The 24,153-nt window shown below is 35.7% G+C and overlaps 1 protein-coding gene across 3 annotated transcripts in view; it reads left to right on the top strand.

Moving 5' to 3' along the window:
* The first annotated feature begins 8,528 nt into the window (after positions 1-8,528).
* The window catches only part of LOC117289199 (TOX high mobility group box family member 3-like), a 28,452-nt gene continuing 12,827 nt past the window's right edge, over positions 8,529-24,153 (top strand). Inside the window, exon 1 of one of the 3 annotated variants that reach the window (XM_033770208.1) lies at positions 8,529-8,984. In XM_033770208.1, coding sequence (XP_033626099.1) covers positions 8,886-8,984 — 99 coding nt within the window. In that variant the 5' untranslated portion in view covers positions 8,529-8,885. The remainder of the gene's footprint in view (positions 8,985-24,153) is intronic. The other 2 variants (XM_033770207.1, XM_033770209.1) reach the window with 2 other exon arrangements.

Genomic DNA, 24,153 nt, shown 5'->3' on the forward strand with positions numbered 1-24,153 from the left:
GCGCTGATAAATCATGCAATATATAGTGTATTACAAAACACACCATTTATTAATATGTAGAGTTACAAAATGTTCTCAATATTTGCAAAAAAAAATGAAAAAGAAAGAAATTATTTAGAAAGTTAAACAAAGGCCCATTTAGTCTTACAACAAGGTCCAGTTATAGAAAGTTAAACAAAGGCCCATTTAGTCTTACAACAAGGTCCAGTTATAGAAAGTTAAACAAAGGCCCATTTAGTCTTACAACAAGGTCCAGTTATAGAAAGTTAAACAAAGGCCCATTTAGTCTTACAACAAGGTCCAGTTATAGAAAGTTAAACAAAGGCCCATTTAGTCTTACAACAAGGTCCAGTTATAGAAAGTTAAACAAAGGCCCATTTAGTCTTACAACAAGGTCCAGTTATAGAAAGTTAAACAAAGGCCCATTTAGTCTTACAACAAGGTCCAGTTATAGAAAGTTAAACAAAGGCCCATTTAGTCTTACAACAAGGTCCAGTTATAGAAAGTTAAACAAAGGCCCATTTAGTCTTACAACAAGGTCCAGTTATAGAAAGTTAAACAAAGGCCCATTTAGTCTTACAACAAGGTCCAGTTATAGAAAGTTAAACAAAGGCCCATTTAGTCTTACAACAAGGTCCAGTTATAGAAAGTTAAACAAAGGCCCATTTAGTCTTACAACAAGGTCCAGTTATAGAAAGTTAAACAAAGGCCCATTTAGTCTTACAACAAGGTCCAGTTATAGAAAGTTAAACAAAGGCCCATTTAGTCTTACAACAAGGTCCAGTTATAGAAAGTTAAACAAAGGCCCATTTAGTCTTACAACAAGGTCCAGTTATAGAAAGTTAAACAAAGGCCCATTTAGTCTTACAACAAGGTCCAGTTATAGAAAGTTAAACAAAGGCCCATTTAGTCTTACAACAAGGTCCAGTTATAGAAAGTTAAACAAAGGCCCATTTAGTCTTACAACAAGGTCCAGTTATAGAAAGTTAAACAAAGGCCCATTTAGTCTTACAACAAGGTCCAGTTATAGAAAGTTAAACAAAGGCCCATAAAATCTCTGGTCAGTCTCGCTGCACAAAATAAATTGGGAACACCTGAAATTGTGTAATAAAATATGCAATTCTTTGTGACTGTCACCCGACTGGTTTTTTGTTTGTGCTGTGCTAACATTTGGCATTGGGCATTTTCAATATGCCTCGCAGTAAAGATATTGTAATTTTTGTGGTAGTTGTGGCATTGTGGGAAATGGGTTAACAAGACTATGACAGGACTGTTATGTTTGATAAGGGTATAACATGACACTCTGGGGACCCCACTGCTCAGCTGTTTCCTCGGTTGTTTACAGCATATTTGCAGTTAACCCTTAAAGTTTTATTGTTTACTATCAATGCCCAGTGGAAGTTGACCCTAAAGGTCAGACCACCGAGGTCACAAACCTAAGGACCTCCTGTTTTAGACAGGTTCTGTAGTATCTTTACCAATGTTATTGAACTGCAGGGTAGTTTGGTGTCAGACTTTCAAGGAGTAGTTTCTAAGGTTTAGGAGTTTGTAGTGGGGATATGTTTATAACAATTTATTGGTGTTTGCAGATATAAATATTTTGTAAAATTTAATATTGGTTTGTGTTCACAGCATTAACTCTGTAAGGCAGTTAGCAGGTTCTGTATTATGAAAGAGCAATTTCTCATGTCCTCCCAGAGTTCATAGTTGATAAATTGTGGACACATCGGCCAGTAAAATTTTATGAACCGTTAAGAAAACCTACTCGGTGAAAATGTAAACATGTCAGAAATTTCCCATGTCTAAATCTGTAAATGTCAGGTAGCTAATGCAATTGTATTTTTTTTTCTTTTCGTTTCTTTTGTGGGAGATGTATTTTATGCATTCACAGTGCATTTAGAATTCTGCATGTCTTTGTTAGGTAGGTCTAGCGTTGTCCTAAGGGGCAGTAAATTACAAACGTTGACAGTGATAAATGTACATCTTACTCAGACAACCTTTTAGTGTCTAAATAAACTTGAAATGGGTAATGGGTTTTCCAGTGTACGGTTCTTGAGTGTTTTGGAAAGGACTGTCCACTATAATTTGTTTCTTTCCAACTCATTCTTCATTGATGAACAACACTGTTGAAAATAACATCAAATAGTCAGGAATCACTATTGCTTATTAAACAAACATATATGCGGCACCAGACCAAAGTGGCGTTAAATATGCATGGTTTGCTAAGTACATACAAATGAGCCTTCCTTCCTGAAGATTAATATAGCATGTACGTGGGAGAATAATGGTTTAAGTATATCAACTCCCAAATTGGTTTGTATACAATACGTACACATATATGTAAATCAATAATCGTAGTATTCTTGTACATGTATCATTACATCAATAGTTGCCACGGTAACACCGTTTCCAACTCTGCATGTAATGCGATAGTTTACATATTGGTTTGATCACCGCCCGGAGCGACCCAATTTTCCGATTCTTGTAAGGAACACAGCGGGGATACTTGTCCATGGTTTGAGGGCAAAGCAGGTTAACAATTAGGTCAGGTTTTTGAAAATATCAATATTTATACCGGTCATAACATCGGATTAAATAAAATAGCAAATAAATGGAGCAGATCAAAGTTTCATTGTTATTGGAAAACAATGAATGGAAAACAATATGAGTTGTGCAACAAAAGAAGGAAAAATTTTGTTTAAGCTGAGCGCTGATTTTTGTAGGAAAAATCAATAGTCATACATGTCTCTTGTGAAAGTAGAACAAAGTAGTTGTTTCTGCTGATGGCTTTGATAGAAGGTTCGTGTAACATTTGATAAAGGCAAACCTCAATGAAACTTGTTTCTTTTGTAAATAGAACTGTTTTTATATTTCGTATCCTGTCCTTGGCAGATTTGATGTAATAATGGATGTTTATTTATTCCTTTTCCCCCGTTTCCCCCTCCCCCACTTATTTTTTGCTTGTTTGCATTTATTTCCAATGTCATATGAAAAAAGGCAAATTGGCAAGACTTTAATTGCTGATAAAGAAATATAGAATGAAGATTGTTGCCATAGTAACACGTCGTCTAATCATCTCATTATGTGAAATGATAGACTGTCGAAGTCCACTCCACAAGCTAGGGAATTATTAACTCATAGTTGTACATGAATACTTTTTTCTTTTCTTTGTTCTTCTTGTTGGTTTTGGAAGTGTTTTATCAAGAAAGTGTATATAATCAGTTTAGCATCGGTCTCTTTTGTGTAATTTGCAAGGCTGATAACGCTACACAATCCGAAACCAGACTCGCTTCCTGTGGTTTCCATAGTGATGCCATTTTGAATTGGTTAGGGTATGTTAACAAAACACTCAAGTGGGAAGGGTACAGAATCAATTATTAATACAGCGATATGAATAGACATATGTCTTACAATTATGACAGATGTTTAGTATACCCTGACATATTTTGTAACCGAAACACGCTTTTAGCGAGATTGAGAACAAATACACCTATGTCAATTTCAAGCTCTTGTACTGATGGGAGACCCGAGGTATAAAGCGTAATCACATATCGACGTTGGCCTTAAGGCCAAGTAATTGTCAAATGGCTTTGAAATGCAAGACCAACTTAACTATCATTCACTGAATTGAGGGCATTTTAATGGTCTGTGCATACATTGTTGACGATGGACTGCCAAGCAAAAAAAGAAGAAGCATAAACGATGACGTAAAGTTGATGAAGATGCTTATAACGATCATCGTGCGTGTATATCAAGTCGTTTTCACGCGCGGTTGAGCGCCCTCGTCACTTAATCCCCTGCAGATAATAAATTTGCGCACAAATTTCATTTACGATATGTTAATTCAGATGACTAATCGCAATTGGATATTTGTTCCGGGGCCTTTGTTGTGCCAACTGCAATGATTAAATTTGAACCGCTCTGAAGTAACTCAAGGAAAAAAAAATCCACAGGCAATTTGTTTGGGGCAAAAAAGTGGCTAGTGACATGTGTGTAAATTGCTTATAAAATATATGGTTTATTAACAGTGGTGAAATTACATATTCAAGCACACAATTCGGTGTGTTTGTTAATCAAATTGTTGTAAATCTTCCGCCAGAATAAACCTGAAGATGGCCTTAAAACTCTGGTTGTTATTATTCTATTAGCACAGATTGCAAATTCTTTGTTTGTTGTGCGATTATGTGCACTCGGAAACGCAACCAAAAATCAACATTCTGCGAGAATCAGCGATCAATTATGTCATAATTGCTTCTACATATGCAAATAATTAGGTTGAATGATACCATGTAATGAAGGTGTGGTGCTTGGGATCAGTTGCTTTGTCTATTTTTTTTCTCTCTTTTTTAATGGTGAAAACTTAGACTTCTTAAGGTTTTAAACTAGAATTTCAAAACATGAATACCAGGATTTTGTTTTTATAGATAGTGAGTAATTGTAGCTTAGGGACATAAAAAAAGACATAATAACTATCATGCCAATTAAATTTTCAATTAAATTTAAAAAATCTGTTTCGCCCTAAAATAATAAAAAATATTTTGTTTCAAAACCAAATTGAAACCTGGATATGACAATTGTTTCTAATCTGCATGATGATCTGAATTAGAGAAATAATATACTTAATACGTTTTTTTTTTTTTTTTTTTTTTGCTGCAGTCTATTTCTTTGTTACGTATTTGTTTCTCTGTCTTGTTCATTTCATCCTGCTTTGTCTGCATCAAGTAACCGACGTACATTTATGACACGGGTCGGGGGCACACTTTTCTAGTGGCAGCGTGATTATTGTGAACAAAAGATTGAAACTCATTAATGGAAAAATCATCTTATATTTATTTATAACTCAATCAGAGCTCGGTGTTGAACAAAGGAAAAAACACTTTATCAATTAGGTTTTTTTTCCTTAATGTAATTATAACATCAGTCAAAAGTGTCATTTTGTGAAATTAAATTTGTGATAGGAGATGTTATTTCTCTTAAAATTGTTCTTCATGGGTCCCACTCAATTTTTGCTTAGCAAAGAAATTTGTTAAGCAGTATTTTATTTTAATTTTTGGAAATCATGGCCATGCAATATTGTAGGTATAACAAGTTTTACGACTGTATAAGTATGCAGGCCTGATACTTCACGTAGGCAACAAAGGACGATTGCCTTCATGCCCCATGGTCATTGCCTTGGTGCCCTTGAAAAGAAATTTACAATTTCCTCATATAGGGCGCCCTTTACCAAGGAGAAAATACCTTGGTGCCCTTGCCCTTTCAAAAACGAAGCAAACAGGCCTGAGTGTGTGTGTATAAACCTGTAAATACGTGTTTTAATGACAGCTGAATTGTCGGCCCTCAGTTGTTACATAAGAGAGAAGCGATTGTTTTTTGGAATGATGTTTGTCTGTGACACAAAACAGAGATTGTAAGCATTTCAACTTTCGTCAGGTCGTATCTGTTCTTATTCAAACAGTTGATCTGAAGCTATAATGCTTGTTGCGCTGAGTGCCGAGTATGTAGCTCAGATAGTTGACAAAAGAGATCCGTCAGCGCTGTCAATGTTGGAAGATATATATCGGCTGCTGGACTCATTGAATAAGTTCAATCATCACATGGCTAATGTTTTTGATTACGCAAAGATATGAAATGTGAAATTACTGAGAGGGTTGATTGTTAAAGACACAGTGTAGAAATATAATAAATGTTGATTTTGTTGTACATAGTTGGAAAGATTGGTTGATTTAAATGTTGGCTGTGGTTCAGAATGTTGTGGGTGGTGATATTCGCAATTGTAGAAATTATATATTTTTTTATCTGAGGGGTGTCTGGGTGTCTGTTTGGACACTCTGTGTAATTTTGGTACCACACTTTATCTTTTATTTACATATGCCAGCACATCACCAGTCAAATCATTGTAACTCAGCAATCTGGGTTTAAACTTGTTTAGAGTGATGTACCCAACAACTCCTGTTAAACTTCACCCTTAATTCTGTGGAAAATTCATTTTCCATGTACACACACAGTGTTTCTATCAGTTATGATGTGCTTCTTGCACAGATTCATGTATGATAAAGAAAGGTTTGCGGTAACACCATGTAATGACTATCTCTAATGAGTTGGGGTGTTTCTGAAAAGTACCGTTGGTTTCAACTCAAAGTTTAGATCAGTATGCTGGAGAAAGCTGCATTTCCACCATGCAAAGTTTCAAATCTTACAGATTCAATGTCAAATGATATTGCAGAATGCTGTAATTTTGTAAACAGATGAAGCGTTTGAAAACCAATACAAAAGTCAGTTTAGGTAACACCTTGTTTAGCAATTCCAAACCGTCTTGAGTTGTAAATGATCCAAACAAATCATTATTTCTGCATCGACTCCAACTACAATGTACACATTAATATTCAAAACATCTATTGTTAATTAACATACAGATAACGCAATTGCCCGTTCAGGAAATTAAGTTAAGAAGTAATTACTTTTCTAAATTAATGGCTTTGTTTCCTGCGGGTTGTTTAATTTTCCAGTGATTGGGGGAGAAGGCTTCATTCCAGAATTCTTGTTTATCCAGCCAGCCCCCTTTTCTTCAGGTTTTTCTTTTTTCTCCGTTCTCAAGGACACCGTCTAATTTTCTAACATCCTTGAACTTCTCCTTCTGATGGTTTTCTCTAACAATTATAGAACAATTTAATTTGCTTGCTGTGCAATTTCAGTTTTTGGGCAGTCGCTGAATCTTTTAGAGTAAGACTTTTTATGAAAGAGATTTGTTTGTACGCAGCAGTGACATGGTGTGTCTTCTCTTAAACCGTTTATAAACATAATGTTACAAGTGTTCATCTTTAGGGTAAATTTTTATGATGGTTTTATGTCTTCATTTGATTGGCTTCCTAAATATTCTTGGGGGAAGAACATCTTTCTACACATTTTGTTTCAATGTGTTGACTGTTTCTGACACTCTTTCTCAACTACATGTAGTAGATAAAACATGTAAGAAAAAAGGTTGTAGTCAAGACATGTTGTTTTTCTCTGTAACTTATAACTTAAAATATGAAAAGTACTGAAAAACATCTGATCTAAAACAATTCAGTTTCTTACCCACTTAAAAAACTAAAGAAACTAAACTTATAAACAGACTTAGAAACACAGTGTCTCACTGCCACACATTTGAATCGATACTACGATTCATACAACCCTAGAAATTGACCCACAAACATTGTTTTCAACTGAGCAGGCCCGTAGTCCGAGCTCTGCAGTGATGTAATACAGGTAGGGTTTACAGCAGAATCCCCCCCACCCCCCCCCCCCCTTTGATACAATCCCAGGATAACGAGGGAAGGTCTCTGTTTTGTCAGCGACGGAGAAGCATTGATTGTGTGATCTAACGCCTGTCCTTACGATCCATCGGGGAATCTACGCCAACACGCTTTTTTACCCCTTCTCTCTTCGACCCTTTTTTTTTATTTTGCCCAACAGGTCTTGGGGAAATGTTCGCGGCCGCGATGTGATATGCCTCTAAACCCCAGAAGGAGTTATCGGAGTGTGTAGCTCAGTCACTCTAGCTAAATGCCGTGCTCACTTTAAAAACCCTGAGGCCTCTTGTCTCTTCCTTGATAACTTGCCTTATCAACTTGTTATAAGCTAATTGGGGAAAACTTTGTCAAGATCGTTGTCCATTTTGCGCTAAATTGTGGAGCGTAACATGAAGCTATATGCCGTTTTATTATTATTGATCATTAAAGGATGGAAGTGTTCATGTATTCATAATGCTCTCGGGTTGAGGTAATTGAGAAATATAAAGTTGTTCTATGATGCAGAATGTAGTTTTGATGTATGATTAAAAACAGTTTTTCAAATTTTCTATACGGACTTCTTACAAACTCCTGTAATATCCCATTAAATTCAGTGCTTCATCTAGCAGAAAGATTTTTTTTTTCTGAATAATTCAATCTCTTACTTTATTGAAGACTATTTAAAAGTTTAGGATAATGGAATTGTTTTCCTTATACAATTTATTAAAATTTACTGATTCGCCACTTCTAATAAATCAGATTTTTTTTCTTGAGTGAGTATTTTGCAATCAGTCGCGATTTTGATGTGGTGCAAATATTTGTCACCAATAGTAACTTGTATTGATACGTCTTCCATCGAGCCCCCCCCCCTCTTTATTCAGACCACTTGCTCTTATTTAAACATAATTTCCCACATCACCTGGATCTCAAAAAGACAGATGAGAAAGTGAAATACGAGCAAGATTAATTTCTGCGTTACAAATTGACATTCTACCCGCCAACAATGGGTCCATTAAATCGGTACGTGAGGAAGAAGAAAACAAACCCTGGTGGCTGTTACATGTGTATGTATAGTGGTTGTACATGTCCACATGCACACACAGGTTAATGATGACTCAACCAAGATAGAATGAGGCATAAAATTTGTACGATGCGTTGCCATTGGCTAGATCCCCCCCAAGGTCAGAGCTGAGTCGGGATCACATCTCTTCGTTCTTCCTCTCTCTCTCTCGTCGACTCTATCACCGCCGTCGTCGTCGTACCAATCCTCTGATTGATTGTTATACACATCGTGTTGTGGCAAGTGGTCTGTATGAACACACTGTACGCTCTTGATTCTGTACCGTCAGCATCATCAGCGTCGTGGTTGGTGATCGGTCGCTCTCTACCTGTGGAGCTAGCTACAGCTCTCCTCGTCTCGTCTCCCCCTATTCAATAACCGTCGGCCACTCGTCACTGAACGCATCGCAACTGGTGGACTCTGTAGTGGTGGGCTCCTTGATGCGTTGAACCAAGGTAGGGACTTTGTTAATTTGCAAAGGACTCCCAAGGAACTGATCCTTAGAATAAAAACAAAATAATAATTGATACTGGAGAAACAGGAGTTTGCTCTGAAAGATGAAATGTCAAACTGAGGACCCTACTGCTTGGATGCACAGTGTTGGACCCCCAGTAGGCCGGCATAGGAAAATGTCTTCTGGATATTGGCCAGCAATGGTAAGAGAAAACCAGTACAATATATTTTATTTTATCGGATTGTTGAGGGGTTTGGAACACCCCAATGTGGGCTTCTGTTTGTTTTCTGTTAAGTGATTGTTTCTTTTGTTGAAGCATAATCTTTGGCATAATTGGAGAACAGTTTCTTTGTGGCTGTTTCTTCACACTGAGGGACAACAATTTAACATGGTTATGGTTTTTGTCCATCAGCAGATAGTAAACAAACTGTGGATAAAAAGTGTTTGAACTGTTTCAATCAATTTTAAATGCTCTTTGCAAGACTCTACAAGTAAATACATTTACTTGGTGTAAATATTGCAGTAATTTCTTAAGTGAAATGAAAACACTCAGTTTTAAGAATTTTTTTAAGTTTCTATTTTCCCTCTAACATTAACAAAACGTGATTTATTTCTCTAACTTGTCACCTTTTGTTTACATTTTGAATTATTTTGCTTAGGCATATTGAGGCTGAGTCCCTGTTTCTCTCAAAAAACATAAATCGTTTAAGAGGGATCATTTCTTGGGTGTTTTGTTCACTCCGTTTGCCGTATCGTACAAAGTACACAAATTAAATTTATAAAAACAACAAAAATCTCCAAGCAGAATTAGAACGGCAGGTCTGCCAGCCATCATACCATCGTAAATCCATATAATTTATATGTAAGCTACATCATATTATGACTGTTCCCTTTGGTATACTTACAATGATCTCTAGGACAGAAAGTTAATCATTCTGACTCATTAGCAAAAACCATTCTTAGAACAAAACCACTAGAATTTCCAGAAACATTTTTGTTTCCTTTTTTAATTTTTAATTTTTATTTTAAAAAAATAGGGGATTTTGCATTGGGATAAAGAATATAAAATAGATGTTAAATTTGCATCAGGGATAAAGAATATTAATTTTGGTTGTACTCATACACTGATGTGTTTAGCAGTGTATACTCAGTGTTTTTTTTAGTTTACCTCAAAAAATTGTTGCCGTTAAACAATTTCTTGAGCCACAATTACAATGATGGGATACATTATACTGTTAAACTGGATGGAACCAAAGCAAGCGACTCTAGCAGCAATTCAATTTATCTTTATCGGCCCTCTGGCTTTAAATTCTAAGATTATAACTTACCATCGTCGTTGTATCAAACATGTATAAAACTATGACGAATGTTTTTGGATTTTTTTACCACAAGACTATGTGAAGCGTTGAGAAGAGGGTCTCCAATAATTTGATTATTGTGTGCGGACAAGCTAGCCAGTAGTATTTTCAAGTATTCAAGAAACATATATTTGAATAACATGAAGGAATGAAACAGTATTCGAATGTGAATGTTTTGAATATTATTTTGTCATCATGAAGAGAAATGTAAATGCTGTACTTTGCTTCCCCCCTAAAAAGAAATAGAAAAATAAAAAATTCACTGTGAATATTTGACACAGAAAAACAGGGTGACCAAATTTAAAACCGGGTGTCCAAAAGACATCCCTCGAGCTAACACATGCTCCTCTTAATACATCCTTTGTTTTGCAATGGCATCAATGAAAGCTTGTATTTGAAATTTAAATGAAAACTTCAGGTCAAATTGACCCACAATTTGACCCACCAACTTAATTAATTTTATGAAATGCGTGTGGTGCTTTTCTCCTTTTTGTAAAGTTCATTAACCAAAGCAAGTAGGACTATTTCCTCGCTTAGAATAGCAGAGTCATATTTCTAACAAGTCAGCTGTGATTTTAAATCTGTAAATAAAAAGACGGCGTAATTAGTTTGTCATCCCAAACCTAAAACTGGTTGAACATTCTGCAAATTGGTTGTGTAATGAATAACTCTAATTGAATGAGGATTTGATTACTCGTTAAACAAGTTTACAGAGGTCGCTACCATTGTCTCCTGTCCCAAATTAATTAAAGTTCTTGAGTAAATAGATTTGAAGAAGTAGAACTAAAGTTGGTCTGTCGGGATGTTTTTGGGCACATTGGGTTATTTGTTGTTTTTTTTTTATTTTTACGGCGCACAAATTAATTCCAAACGTCCTTTTGAGTCTCTAAAAACTAAACGTCAAGGAGCAAGTCTCTCTGCTTGGATGTACTTGTAGGCATACTTGAGCCCCCTGGAATGTATTCACCGGCGAAAATTTGAAAAATAAGGCCAGCTTCTTGACTTCCAGAGAAGGGACAATGGATCCCAAGATTGCGGGCTTGTTTTCGTAATGATGGCAACTTTCAAAGTCTGAATTATGCATGGAGGATGGAAAAGGGTATCCGTTTCAGTCTTGAAGCCGGGCGGCAATCAGACCCCCCCCCCCCACCCTGAAGAGACACGGTGACAGAACGGTGGACACACACTCACTCAAGTATCACCAGTTTCAGAAATGTCCATGTGTGTTAAGCACGCTGCGTCGTTGGTCGGGGCAAGTTGATAGAAGTGGATGAGATTCTCTAAGACTGTTTTGATTTCTCTTTTAACGGGAGCTAAAAGCCCTCCGCAATGCTGTATGATAAGTGGGTTTTCCATCACTTGATCTTTGCGTGAAAGCTTTGAAAATCATCATAGGAGAATTCCCCGAGAGCTTTCTGAGAGTCATGTTCCTCAAGGGAAGATTACACCGTTTTTCTTAGATCCGTCTTTTTTCCTCTTCTCCTCTTGCTCTCCTTGATTCATTTTTTTATGATTTTTTTGTTTGTTGCTTTGGTTGGTGTCTTGAGGAGAAGAGCAGCACTCTAAGCCCTAGTTTCATATGGTTTTACAGATTGGTCATTCTCTCTAATTGATCACTGGATTATTTAGTTGCGTCCGAGCTCTGCCTCCAAGCAAAGGTCTCGCCGGCAGAGAAGGGGGGGGGGGAAGTCTCATATCTTTATTTTTGCCGAGCGCAACGCGATATCTTCGTCATCTGCCTCTTGAGGGGATAGAGTGATGCATTGAAACTAGGAATCACAGGCCATGTATTTATTTAGTGACATCAGCGGCATTGATCTTCCTTTACATCAAGCCAAGCTTCGCCGAGTCCGTCAGGCCGTGCTGAATTTTTTGACACATGTAAATCTTTTGGGGGTGCTATACAAGGTTATCTTGATCAGGACGAAATACACGTAATGCAAGTAGTTATCGATAGAAGGAGAGAATAGAGGTCAGGCAGTTAATATGGTTTAAAACTGAGAATGTGATTCTAAAACTCTGAGATATGGCCGAGATTTTTTCTTATCCTCCGAATGTTTCTTCAGCGAATGTTTTTTTAAAGACTGTTTGAGAGAACGACCTTTCAGTTCTATTGATTCAATGTGCATCTGAGCACTCATCAGGCCATTTTAGAGTTTTTCATTTCCTGAAAAGGAATAAATATAATATATTTATTTTACCTGTTTGGTAAAAGCCTCAAGATTAGGCCACTATCCTCTCTTTCAATGTCATCCCTTAAAAGATTGTTCAAAATACTTAACAGGTTCTCTACGTTTAATTTTGTGTAAATTGTAAACACGATCCTTGTCAGTAATCAAGCAAGGACAAATTGATTACATTTCGGTGTAACAAAAGAGAAATACTTCAGATACTTATTTTTCCATTATTTTTTGAGATAATTTGAGACAAGTTGGTACGGCTCGGAGAGAGAAAGCTCTTAAAATAATCACTTCATATTTAAAGTAGTCGCAATGATCAGCACTCGGTCTTCAATTTAGCTAATGGTACGGTAGAGGATTTCCGGAGTAGTTCTTTGCGAGCTCCGCAGACCTGCTACAAATATTCTCTTTCAATTTCTCTTCCTTTTTTTCTGAGAGGGGGGGGGGATTGTTGAAGACAGAGTTTCTTCAAATTGGACTAAGATTATGTGAGCCGATTTACATAGATTTCAAATTTACTTTTTATGGTTCAGAAGTAGAAAGCAAAATTGATTTTTTAGAAATTAACCTTTGTGACCTTTTGGGGATAAGCTGATGTATTAAAAAGCAATTTATTTGTGGAAAGGATATGTTTTCTTTCATCCAACCAACTAAAATAAGATTTTGATTTACTTGTTTTTATTTTTAAATACATCACTTGTAAAAACATGATAAATTTTCCAAGTCAGTGACAGAAAATATGTCAAAGGAGGATTGTTCTGTTGATTTACTTTAAAAAAAAAACCATAATTTCACCATGATCCCTTTAACTTGTCATGAAACGTTAATGATAACTAATGCAAAAACTCAACCAGCGTGACTTATACAAACTTAATTCTTGAAAATCGGGCAACTGCTAACAACAAGTAGCTTATCCTGATACCGGAGACGGCAACCAGTTGTCGGTTCACTGGTTTCCCGTAACATAAATGTTTCGTGTTTACTTCACTCACGTTGCGCTACACGGACGTGCATTAACAATGGTCTTACTCATTCAGTCATCTGTACATGTGGTACTTAAGTTTTCCCCTGGGCAAGCATTGATGGCCAATTGCTGAAGAACGTAGTTGTGGAACTAAACGAGTCTTTTTTCTCTAAATTAACGAGATAACCTTGAGGGACTTTACATCTTAATGAAGGAAACCAATCATTGGATGCACTCGTGTCTCCCGTCCCTCACCGTGTCTCTCCCCCCGTCCGTCACCATATCTGGCTCCCTCTCACTACCTCTCGACAAACTGCTCCAAATTTGCAAACCACTTTCGAGCTAATGGATTTTTTTTTCTTCTTCTGAAGAGATTTAATATTTGTGTGTTAGAGTTTTGCTATTTTGGGCTTTTGTAGAGTGAATTAAGTGTATTGATTGTGGAGTTATGCATTTTTCGGGTGAAGTGGACAATTCTATATTTATTATCCACAGCGGCCGAGTGTTTCTGTGGTAATGCATGCATGCACACATCCTTTCTTTAAGGCTCAACTCAACTTGCTTGTTTTTTTTAAAGATCTATGAAATGTTTTAGATTGTTTGTCGAGAGATTGTACATTGTGAATTCTGTTTGCCAAGCTATTTAATTTTAGCCACAAATAAAATTTAAAAACTCAGTTTATTTATTTATTTATAATTTGTTAACTTTATTTAACTGACACATTCGGCATGAGGAAAAGAAAAATAAATACTGCAATTTGTTTTTGTTATATTCATTCCAATTCTTGACTCTCCAATAAACACAGTATTGTATGTGTTTGAAAAAAAAACTAACTTTGAAAACGCTAATTTAACAATTTCTTGTCTGTGTTCATTCTCAAGGTACAAATAGATAAGACTAAATAAAAAGCCTTTTAGGTTTGAAATTTAAAACAAGAGAACCACTACAACTACGTTTAAATTCAACAATCTAGATTCTCAAAAAAATATATACATACTTTGGTCCCAATTTTGTTTATTTTATTGGTTTGCATTTAAACCATCTGTCTTTGCATCAGCTGATTTAATATCTCAACAATATTTTTTTAGCATCTTTTTTATTTCATTTTGTTTTAAAAAGTACTCAACTTGTGAGTGTTTAGCATATAAAAAAAAACATAATGCTGCATTATTTAATACATTTCTAAACCAGTCATTAAAAAAAGCGACTCCAATTCATCAACGATCATCCCATCTTTATTCAAAAGCTGTAAGCGTTAAAGAAAAGAGAGTGGAGATAAAAAAAAAATCAGCATAATCTCTGGCTCTGTTTGCCATTTACATTAGTAAGCACGAGCCTCGTCAAGTAATTGCCAACACAGCAATTATTTAGTCCTCTAAAGGCGCAGATAGTATAGCGATAAAGACATGGATATTGTTCCTTGTATGGTAGCCTCAGGCTAAATCTGTTGAAATTATTAGAAGAGTTCTCACTCAAAGTACATTGACATGTTCCCTGAACTCAACCAGCCTCTCATAGCTGTAGTTCACACACGTGCCGTTTCATGAATGATTATTTTATTTTATGGTGGGTTTTTTTTTCTTCCCAATTTCGTACTGGTCATAAACGATTTTTCTCCCGACTGCATGGTTAATTAATCATTTATGACTGGTACTTTGCCAGTTATTTATTACAATATTAATTTTTGGTAATCATTTCTGTTTTCATGGAGGATTATTAACAGGGCCGGGGTTTGTGAAGTCGGCGACATGAATTCGTTATTTTACGCTTAATTATTTTTGACATTGGATTTGGTTTTATGTTTGCATTTTAATTTTGCTTCAAATAAATAGTTGGATTGGATTAAGTTCTTAAGGTCACTCTTTGAATGCATTTATTTTTTATGTCTGCAGTGATATTGTACATCATGTTTCGTAGATTGTATTTCCACATGATATAAATGTAAGCAACCATTATGTACATGCATGAGATCTTAATTGCCAATCAGAATTAATGTTTTTGATATTTTAAATTTGAGTTCTGCTTGTGGTCACCAGTAGGACAAAGACTCTTTCTTTTCACTTTTTTTTCTTCTTCCAAAAATATCCTCTTTTCTAAGAACGGCCATCAGCATATTATGAATTCAGAGTCATAAATCAGAATTAAGTACTCAAATTTAAATTGAAACTTTCAAGCAAAATTTGTATAAATCCTCTATTAATATGTATAGCTCCTCGTTCAGTTTGGTTAAAATTTAAGAGATATGTGTGAGTGCATTTTCCTACTTCTGCGTTTAAACCAACTGGTCATAAACGATTTTTCTCCCGACTGCATGGTTAATTAATCATTTATGACTGGTACTTTGCCAGTTATTTATTACAATATTAATTTTTGGTAATCATTTCTGTTTTCATGGAGGATTATTAACAGGGCCGGGGTTTGTGAAGTCGGCGACATGAATTCGTTATTTTACGCTTAATTATTTTTGACATTGGATTTGGTTTTATGTTTGCATTTTAATTTTGCTTCAAATAAATAGTTGGATTGGATTAAGTTCTTAAGGTCACTCTTTGAATGCATTTATTTTTTATGTCTGCAGTGATATTGTACATCATGTTTCGTAGATTGTATTTCCACATGATATAAATGTAAGCAACCATTATGTACATGCATGAGATCTTAATTGCCAATCAGAATTAATGTTTTTGATATTTTAAATTTGAGTTCTGCTTGTGGTCACCAGTAGGACAAAGACTCTTTCTTTTCACTTTTTTTTCTTCTTCCAAAAATATCCTCTTTTCTAAGAACGGCCATCAGCATATTATGAATTCAGAGTCATAAATCAGAATTAAGTACTCAAATTTAAATTGAAACTTTCAAGCAAAATTTGTATAAATCCTCTATTAATATGTATAGCTCCTCGTTCAGTTTGGTTAAAATTTAAGAGATATGTGTGAGTGCATTTTCCTACTTCTGCGTTTAAACCAACTGGTCATAAACGATTTTTCTCCCGACTGCATGGTTAATTAATCATTTATGACTGGTACTTTGCCAGTTATTTATTACAATATTAATTTTTGGTAATCATTTCTGTTTTCATGGAGGATTATTAACAGGGCCGGGGTTTGTGAAGTCGGCGACATGAATTCGTTATTTTACGCTTAATTATTTTTGACATTGGATTTGGTTTTATGTTTGCATTTTAATTTTGCTTCAAATAAATAGTTGGATTGGATTAAGTTCTTAAGGTCACTCTTTGAATGCATTTATTTTTTATGTCTGCAGTGATATTGTACATCATGTTTCGTAGATTGTATTTCCACATGATATAAATGTAAGCAACCATTATGTACATGCATGAGATCTTAATTGCCAATCAGAATTAATGTTTTTGATATTTTAAATTTGAGTTCTGCTTGTGGTCACCAGTAGGACAAAGACTCTTTCTTTTCACTTTTTTTTCTTCTTCCAAAAATATCCTCTTTTTTAAGAACGGCCATCAGCATATTATGAATTCAGAGTCATAAATCAGAATTAAGTACTCAAATTTAAATTGAAACTTTCAAGCAAAATTTGTATAAATCCTCTATTAATATGTATAGCTCCTCGTTCAGTTTGGTTAAAATTTAAGAGATATGTGTGAGTGCATTTTCCTACTTCTGCGTTTAAACCAACAGTCAGATGAGGTAATCATTATCCTTTATGAACGCTACACAAAGAACAGCTGAACTTCATTGTTTCTCATTAAGACTGAAAAGTAAACAGTCGTTACCACGTCAGCCAATGCATTCAGCCATTGAGGGTTCCCGGTGTATGTACATAACGTCGTGTGCGCTATGTGTTTGATTGTGTTTGTGTAATTGTCAATCATCCGTTGCGGAATTATGTCGATGCACTTTCCTCGATCTCAGTTCCTCTCCTTGTTGGTCCGTAGCAACCCAGCTGCCGAAAGAACATTTACCCATAGGCGTTGCTCCACTGGGTGCGATGTCGTCATCAGCAACGAGGGCCTAATTTACTTGATTCCCCCCCCCCCCCCACCTCAGCTCCCCTTCTTTATATCTTTGTGCAATCTTCGTATTTTACTCAATAAAAAATATTGAAGCCTGCCTCAAGGTAATGTTTAGCTTAGAACCGAACATAGAACTCGGGAGAGAGCCGGAAAAACAGTCAAACCTGTCTCAAACAAATAATGTCAGAAAGTGTTTGAGGAATAAAACAACGGCTAGTGGGGTTACAGTGGATCCATCGTCCCAAGGACCCCTTAGCTTTGTTTTTTTAAATTAATTCCGCCGAGAAAAGTGGATAATAATTTACAAACCTAAGGTTTTTTATTTAATCCATCTTCATTCTCACACAAAGGCAACTGAAGAATGCTTACTTGAGTTGTGAGATCGACAAAGGTGAAAATATAGTAACGCAACAGAATGATCCTACAAACCTGTCTGAATCGTTCTGCCCATTTCTTTTACGACCCAATTTATTTACGTCCAACTTCACACGAGGAAGAGGTGAACCTTCATTTTAAAAGCAACTTAGGTAGGATGTTTGCCCTATATATTCCTGAAGCCTCGGCTGTTCATGTCGACTACTCGATTTCAAGTACAGTTTGGAGTAAATTAGTCTCTTCTTTGAGACTATTTGTGACCGGAATCAGTAACTAATGTTCTGTCAGAGTTGTAGACGGAGTGCGTGATGTGTTCAGTCAGCCATTACGCCCAGCAGGTGCGGAGCCAAGCACACTCAATTTCCAATGTTAACATAAAAGGGAGAATTGTAACTGATTATCGAACACAAAATGAAGTCCCATGCTTATCAATCAAGGATGGGGGGGGGGGAAAGAAAGGCACGCTATTTTGCACGGTCCAGTATTCTTTTTCTTTTATTTTCAGGAGGCTGGGAAATCACAAAACAGGTGGGCTGGACAATGGAAGTTAATTAACGTGATGATTGCATTATGTATGCATGTGTTTTCAGGAGGGGGAAATCAAACCTCTTAAGAAGACATCAATCACATGGGAGCTGTCCGCAGAAAGACAAAGTTGTTTCTCGTTATGTAAACCACTCTGGAGAAACCTTCATTAGGAATATTTTTGATATATTTTTGTTCTTCTTTTTTGTCTTCTTCTTTTCTCAAAGACCTATAATTGGGTGATTATTAAGTCAACTTATAAATCATGATGTGATTCATTGTGGTCCGTGTTTACACAGACCATGGTGATGATGAGTTGTGTTTACATTTACTGCCCTTAATTTGGTTTTGAAACCATCTGGTTTTTTTAAATTGTCTTTAACAAGAATAAGCACCACTAATTAACTTATTTGCATAATTTAACCATTACAATTATTCTTAAAATACAGAGAAATGAAATTATAGAAAATCTTTTTTGTGTCATTCTCAAGAAATCTTAAATTTCTAGGGAGTAACAATAATTTTGTTCTTGAATACAATTTTTGTTCTTCATTTATTCAGTTGTTTTCTCAAAATTTGTGTATTGTGTTTTTTATTCATATTGTTTCTTTGTTTATGCATTTAGATTTGTAACTTGTTTTTCTTTTTTTTTTGGGGGGGGGGGGGGTGCAGGAAAAGAAATACATGGTAAAACCGATCTATTGTAGTTTGATTGCCTTCTATCCAATTAAATAATACATTACAACTCTGCATATATAAAACTCTCCAGTTTATTAAATCAATATTTACTTTTAATTTATTCCTCGCCAAACCACCCAGCATTTTTTCTTCTTCTTGGAATCGAATGAACACACACATCAAAAGTGATTCACAAACAGTTATTTTATTACAAGTAGTCTAATCCAATCTTGGATAAATTATAATTTCTGGTCTTTATTTTGTGATGTTATTTCATGGAGGATTATATCGTCGGTCGATTATCGTGTCCCAAACCCCCGGGAAGATTTATGAATCAATAACATTCGCTGGCTTAGACAAACAAGCAGAATTTGTGCGATGTCAATCACTCTGTTATTTTAAGCGTTTAATAAAGTCATGTTATGATGATAGGAGTAGGGTTTTTTATAATTAAGTTTTATTATCTCTGTTAATTTTGAAAGAAATAAGAAGGGAAAGTAAGGAGGGAGTGAACTACAATTTAACTGGAAGCCATGACTAAATTTTTTGAGAAATTAATACATTGGTAAGCATTGAAGAAACCTTGCTTAGCAAACCAGAAATCCCATGTAATTTACACTGGTGACCTTATTGCTTAGCATATTTGTTAAGCAGCTTAATATTGAGGCTAATATTCATCTAGGTTAGATCTGTGCCGACTCGCGTCCTTTGTTGACGTCACCCGTGAACATGTCACAGGAGAGGAAACCGACTCCATGTTATGATAAAGGTCTATAATGACTTTGTACAAGTGCGTGCACGTTGGTATTTTTCAGGCCTAAAAGGAGAATGGTATTTGTACACGACCAAATCGAAGTAATCCAAGAATGAATTGTTGAAACCCTCAATTAGCGTCTTAATTTAGAATTAAGCCACCGGACCAACCGATTTGTAAGACATCATGTGTGACAAAGACCAACATAAAATAATTATATTCGGGGTGAAGGGGGGGGGGGGTGGATGCTTTAGCAGGTGCTTATATTGTACACATTGAAATATTTTTTCTTCTTCTGAATTCAAGAGAAGATATTGTTGGGGGGAGGGGGTTGTATAGTTCTAATCACCAGTGACACATCACAACATATTGATTTTGTGGCAGTGCGGGCCAAATTGGCCCAATGCAAACACAGGTGTGAAATTTAATCAGCATTCTTCCCATTTAATATCTTATAGTGGGGGCCTTCTGCCTGTGTGTTTTCTGCTCCTACATTTCAAAGTCCTGTGATATGCTACTGATTCAATAGCATTAATGAATTTCTTCCACGCGAATTCCCTCCACGGCCGTATTTGCGTATTTTGTTAGATTGGCTGTGCATGTTGATGATAGCCTTCCAATCACAATTTGTTTCAGGAAATTAAATTTTAAGCTGTCCTTAGAAGAAATGCCCTCACCATCACATGTGGACACACGGACATCTTTTACATGAAATAGCAGAAGTTTACCCTTCTATTTCATACTAGCAGTGAGAAACATATTATGTATTTTTAACTGTAGGTATTATTTTTTTAAGTTGAATTTTTTGCCCATATGACTTGAAATTTCCAACAACAGCTTTGTTTTGTTTTGGTGGTTTTGTTTTTATTAAACAGAGTAAAAAGGTCAGAATTTATCCTTTTGAAAACAGTTCCTCTTTGGGACCTTTGAAATTTCATTTTGAGAGAGTTTAAACAAAAAATGTCATTTTACATCATTTTAACAAAGGTTAGTCAGAAACTTGTATTTTCCCCCACTTTTATAATGTCTCAAAACTGAATTGCAAAACAACATTTTCACTTGTGTCCTGTGTTTTAAAACAAAAGACAGTCTTTGTAAGAAACTACAACAGCTCTTTAAAAATTTATCATCACTAAGCTGTGTATTTCTCCAAACTCGTTACTAATCAATAAGTGTGATTTAAAAAATTAGAATCCTACGGAATGCTCCATTTTGATTGACTTGTTAATCGATAAAAATATGATTTGAAAACAATCCAGATTCCTGACAATTGCGTACAGAGTTTTTTGTGTATTGGAGATAACAAGTAAACTCCATACTTGTATGTGGCAGCTGCATACTTAGGCTTTCTCTAAACGGACGTGGCTCTTCATTTCGACAACACCTCTACAACTATTTGTGGGGGCTCGAGAGTGTTCAATTTTGTGAATTAGGTCACTGTCCCTGTTTTTGGTATTAATTTTATAAGGTTTTTTTTCTTTTCCTGAACTTAGTTCTGAAGCAAAACAAAATGCATAGGAAGAAACTATAAATAAATAGTAAAATTGCGAGTACAACCATGTGGAATGTCTCTTTTGTGGGGGGGGGGGGGGGGGGGGGGGGGGCTCTGAAAAGAGCCAGTGTGGTCTGCTTGTTGTCAAGCAATACTTAAAAAAGATGCGTTGCTACATGAGCTTTGTTTCTTTGATGGCATGAATTATTGGCAATGAATCATCACTTTGTGGTCGGTTTTCTTCGAAATTCTCAGTGTAATTAGTGCTCCGTTCTTTGTGCTGAAATGAAAGAGTAATGAAGCCATATTATTTGAATCATGTCAAAGTGGTCTGGTCTAGTACCCGATTTAATCAAACGATTATTAAGCCAAGTCAAAATGTAAAATATTTTGTGAAAGTGATTTTTATTTGATCAGTATTTCAAAACGTTGTCATCAATGTGTTTCATCTTTGATTAGTATTAATAATGTTTTAAGCACACATCAATTTTAGATCCCCACTTGCCATTTTAATTTGGATATTAAACAAGTTTTTTCTTCCCAGCAACATTCTAAAACCATAACGCGATCATTCTTATTCATCTGTGAGAAATCTGATTGAAACACAGTATGTTGTTGTTGAAAGCTGAAATTGTGTCAAATTTGTTACCTATGGAGATTCGATTACGATCTTAAAAGACCAAGGGTTGTTGAAACTAACTCATTCATCATCTCATACCTGATGTATTCATATTCAAGAAGAAGAGGAAGAGGGGATAAAAACAAAACGCCTGCAGGGTATCTCTGTGTAACAACACCACAGCCACACCCCTACGCATCACTCCATCACGCGATAACGGTTTATTTTATTTTATTGCCTCGTGCATTCCCCTCTGTTCCCCGCAGAGTGTTAAAAGCTGAATGATGAGGTTGTCGTTCCCCCTAGCCAATTTCTTCTCATCCAATCATCCAAACTCACCTGTGTAATTTCTAAGAGCTATGAAGGGTATTAATTACTTTGGGAAAATGGCCACCTGATGTCTCTCTTGACACCCCCCCCCCCCCCTTCTCCCGAGTGCCGGAAAATGTGTGTAAAACTGCTCTGTGTACATGAAGAGACATCTGTAACAGTTAGAGAGGTTGTTACATTGCATGCATAACTCATAAGGCGACTGTTGAGTGGATGTGTGCATCAAACTTCAATTCAATCGAGCAAGAGCTGTGGAAATACTTTTTTTTTTTTCGATGACAGATTTGAATAATTCTGATGAGTTACTTAGAAATTTGAGCGACTGGCGTCTTTGTTATGTTTCGGGGAAATAGGAAGTGGTGGGTAGTTAATGTGCAGTTTAATTGAAATTGGTTTCCGGTCGGCAATCTTTTAACCATGGAACGATATGTCACAATTTAGCGATCTTGTGGTTTTTTTTGTTTATTTTTTATTTTTATATTATGATGAAATTGTTTCTGTTTTGATCCATCTCTTATTTCTTATAGTAAAAGATGTTGTTTTGGCTTTCACTTAATTAAAGATACATAATATATCTTTGCCTAAAGTGTAGGTTTAAATGCTCGCAGTTAATTTGTAATATTGTTTTTTCTTGTAAAGCGCTTCGAGGCTTTTTGTTTGAAGTGCTATATAAAAACTGCGTATTATTATTATTATTAAGTATTTATAAACTTGCCACCGAAGCCTGTGCAGGTTTGATTTGTAGTATAAATTCAAATTGTGGTTTTCATCCATCATTTTAGATGTCATCAGTTTGGTGTTTGGATGATTGTACTGAATTGAAATAACAATCATTGACTCGCTTTTATTTAACGTGGTTCATTAAGAAGATGTAGATACATTATGAGTCAAGATTTGTGGTCTGTACTCCAGCCAGGTCAATCGTTGATGAGGAGGACACGTATCTTGTGGTCACTTTGTCATCAGCCTCTGGAAGTGGTTACTTGCTCACTTTCTCCAAGACAAAGGAATTATATTTTGTTACAAATTTGTTCTGTCTTTTCTAGCAATAGTGAAAAGGCCCCAAAAATCTGTTGGCTTTTGTGGATATATTGTTTTCAGAGATAATGTCAAACGTTGGGCAAATTGCCCAAAACCAACAATGATTTTAACTTATTAATTATTCACAAGTGATAGTATTGTTGTATTCTATGTTTGTTTTGAGGAAAGTTATAAAGCAATAACTTATGGTTGAATGGAATAAACTATCCAGAATTATTAAAAGAGTCTTGAAGCAAAACAGGAGACTGCTAACAAAAACCATCCTGATATTGTTTAATATTCACACATAGCCTCTATAAGCAGAATCTGTAAGCACGTTGGCATTTGGCACTGTCTGTGTTTCAACAGTATGACCACAGCAGCACTTTTGTTGCTCGCCAAACTCAAAATCTCACTTTATCATTGACATTTATTTTCCGAGACACAAGATTAGTCTGCCACAGTTGAGAAAAAACCAATTCACCACTTTCTTAATGTTCATTGTCACTCTGAATCAAGTAAAAAAGGTCACCTTTTTTTTTTTTTCATTTCTTGTTTGTCGCAAAAGTATTGTAAAAATCTGTAAATACTTGTTTAATTTTGATCTGAAGTCCCACACAACACAAGCCACGACCTCTGTTTTCCTTGGTCTTACTCTTAGTGCCCTTTGCAGAATGGCTCCATAATTATTTGTAATGTAAGTGCCCTTTGCAAAATGAAGAGGGATTTTCCCCTCCAGAGAATTGTCATCGAGCCTGAGTTCATTTACGCATAAATGTGTACGCATCAATCAATAGACACCAGAAAACATAATGGCATCAGAAACAAATAAGCACAGTTTGAAAACGTCAAGACAGCTCTGACCTTTCCCTAGCATTTCTGGTAGCCATCCTCGTCCTTTTATTTTCGGTAGAAAAGTTCAAAACGGATAACAAAGTGTAAGAGAACCATTAGCGTCTTAAATTTACAAACAAGATTGCCCTAATAAGTTAAGTGTTAATCCTTCACGCGACTGCACTGTTGCAAGATGGATGGAGCCAGGTAAAAGAGGAGAGAGTCTCTCTTTCTTATTCTGTCTCTCTGA

Source organism: Asterias rubens, chromosome 4, assembly GCF_902459465.1.
Source record: "Asterias rubens chromosome 4, eAstRub1.3, whole genome shotgun sequence".
NCBI lineage: Eukaryota > Metazoa > Echinodermata > Asteroidea > Forcipulatida > Asteriidae > Asterias > Asterias rubens.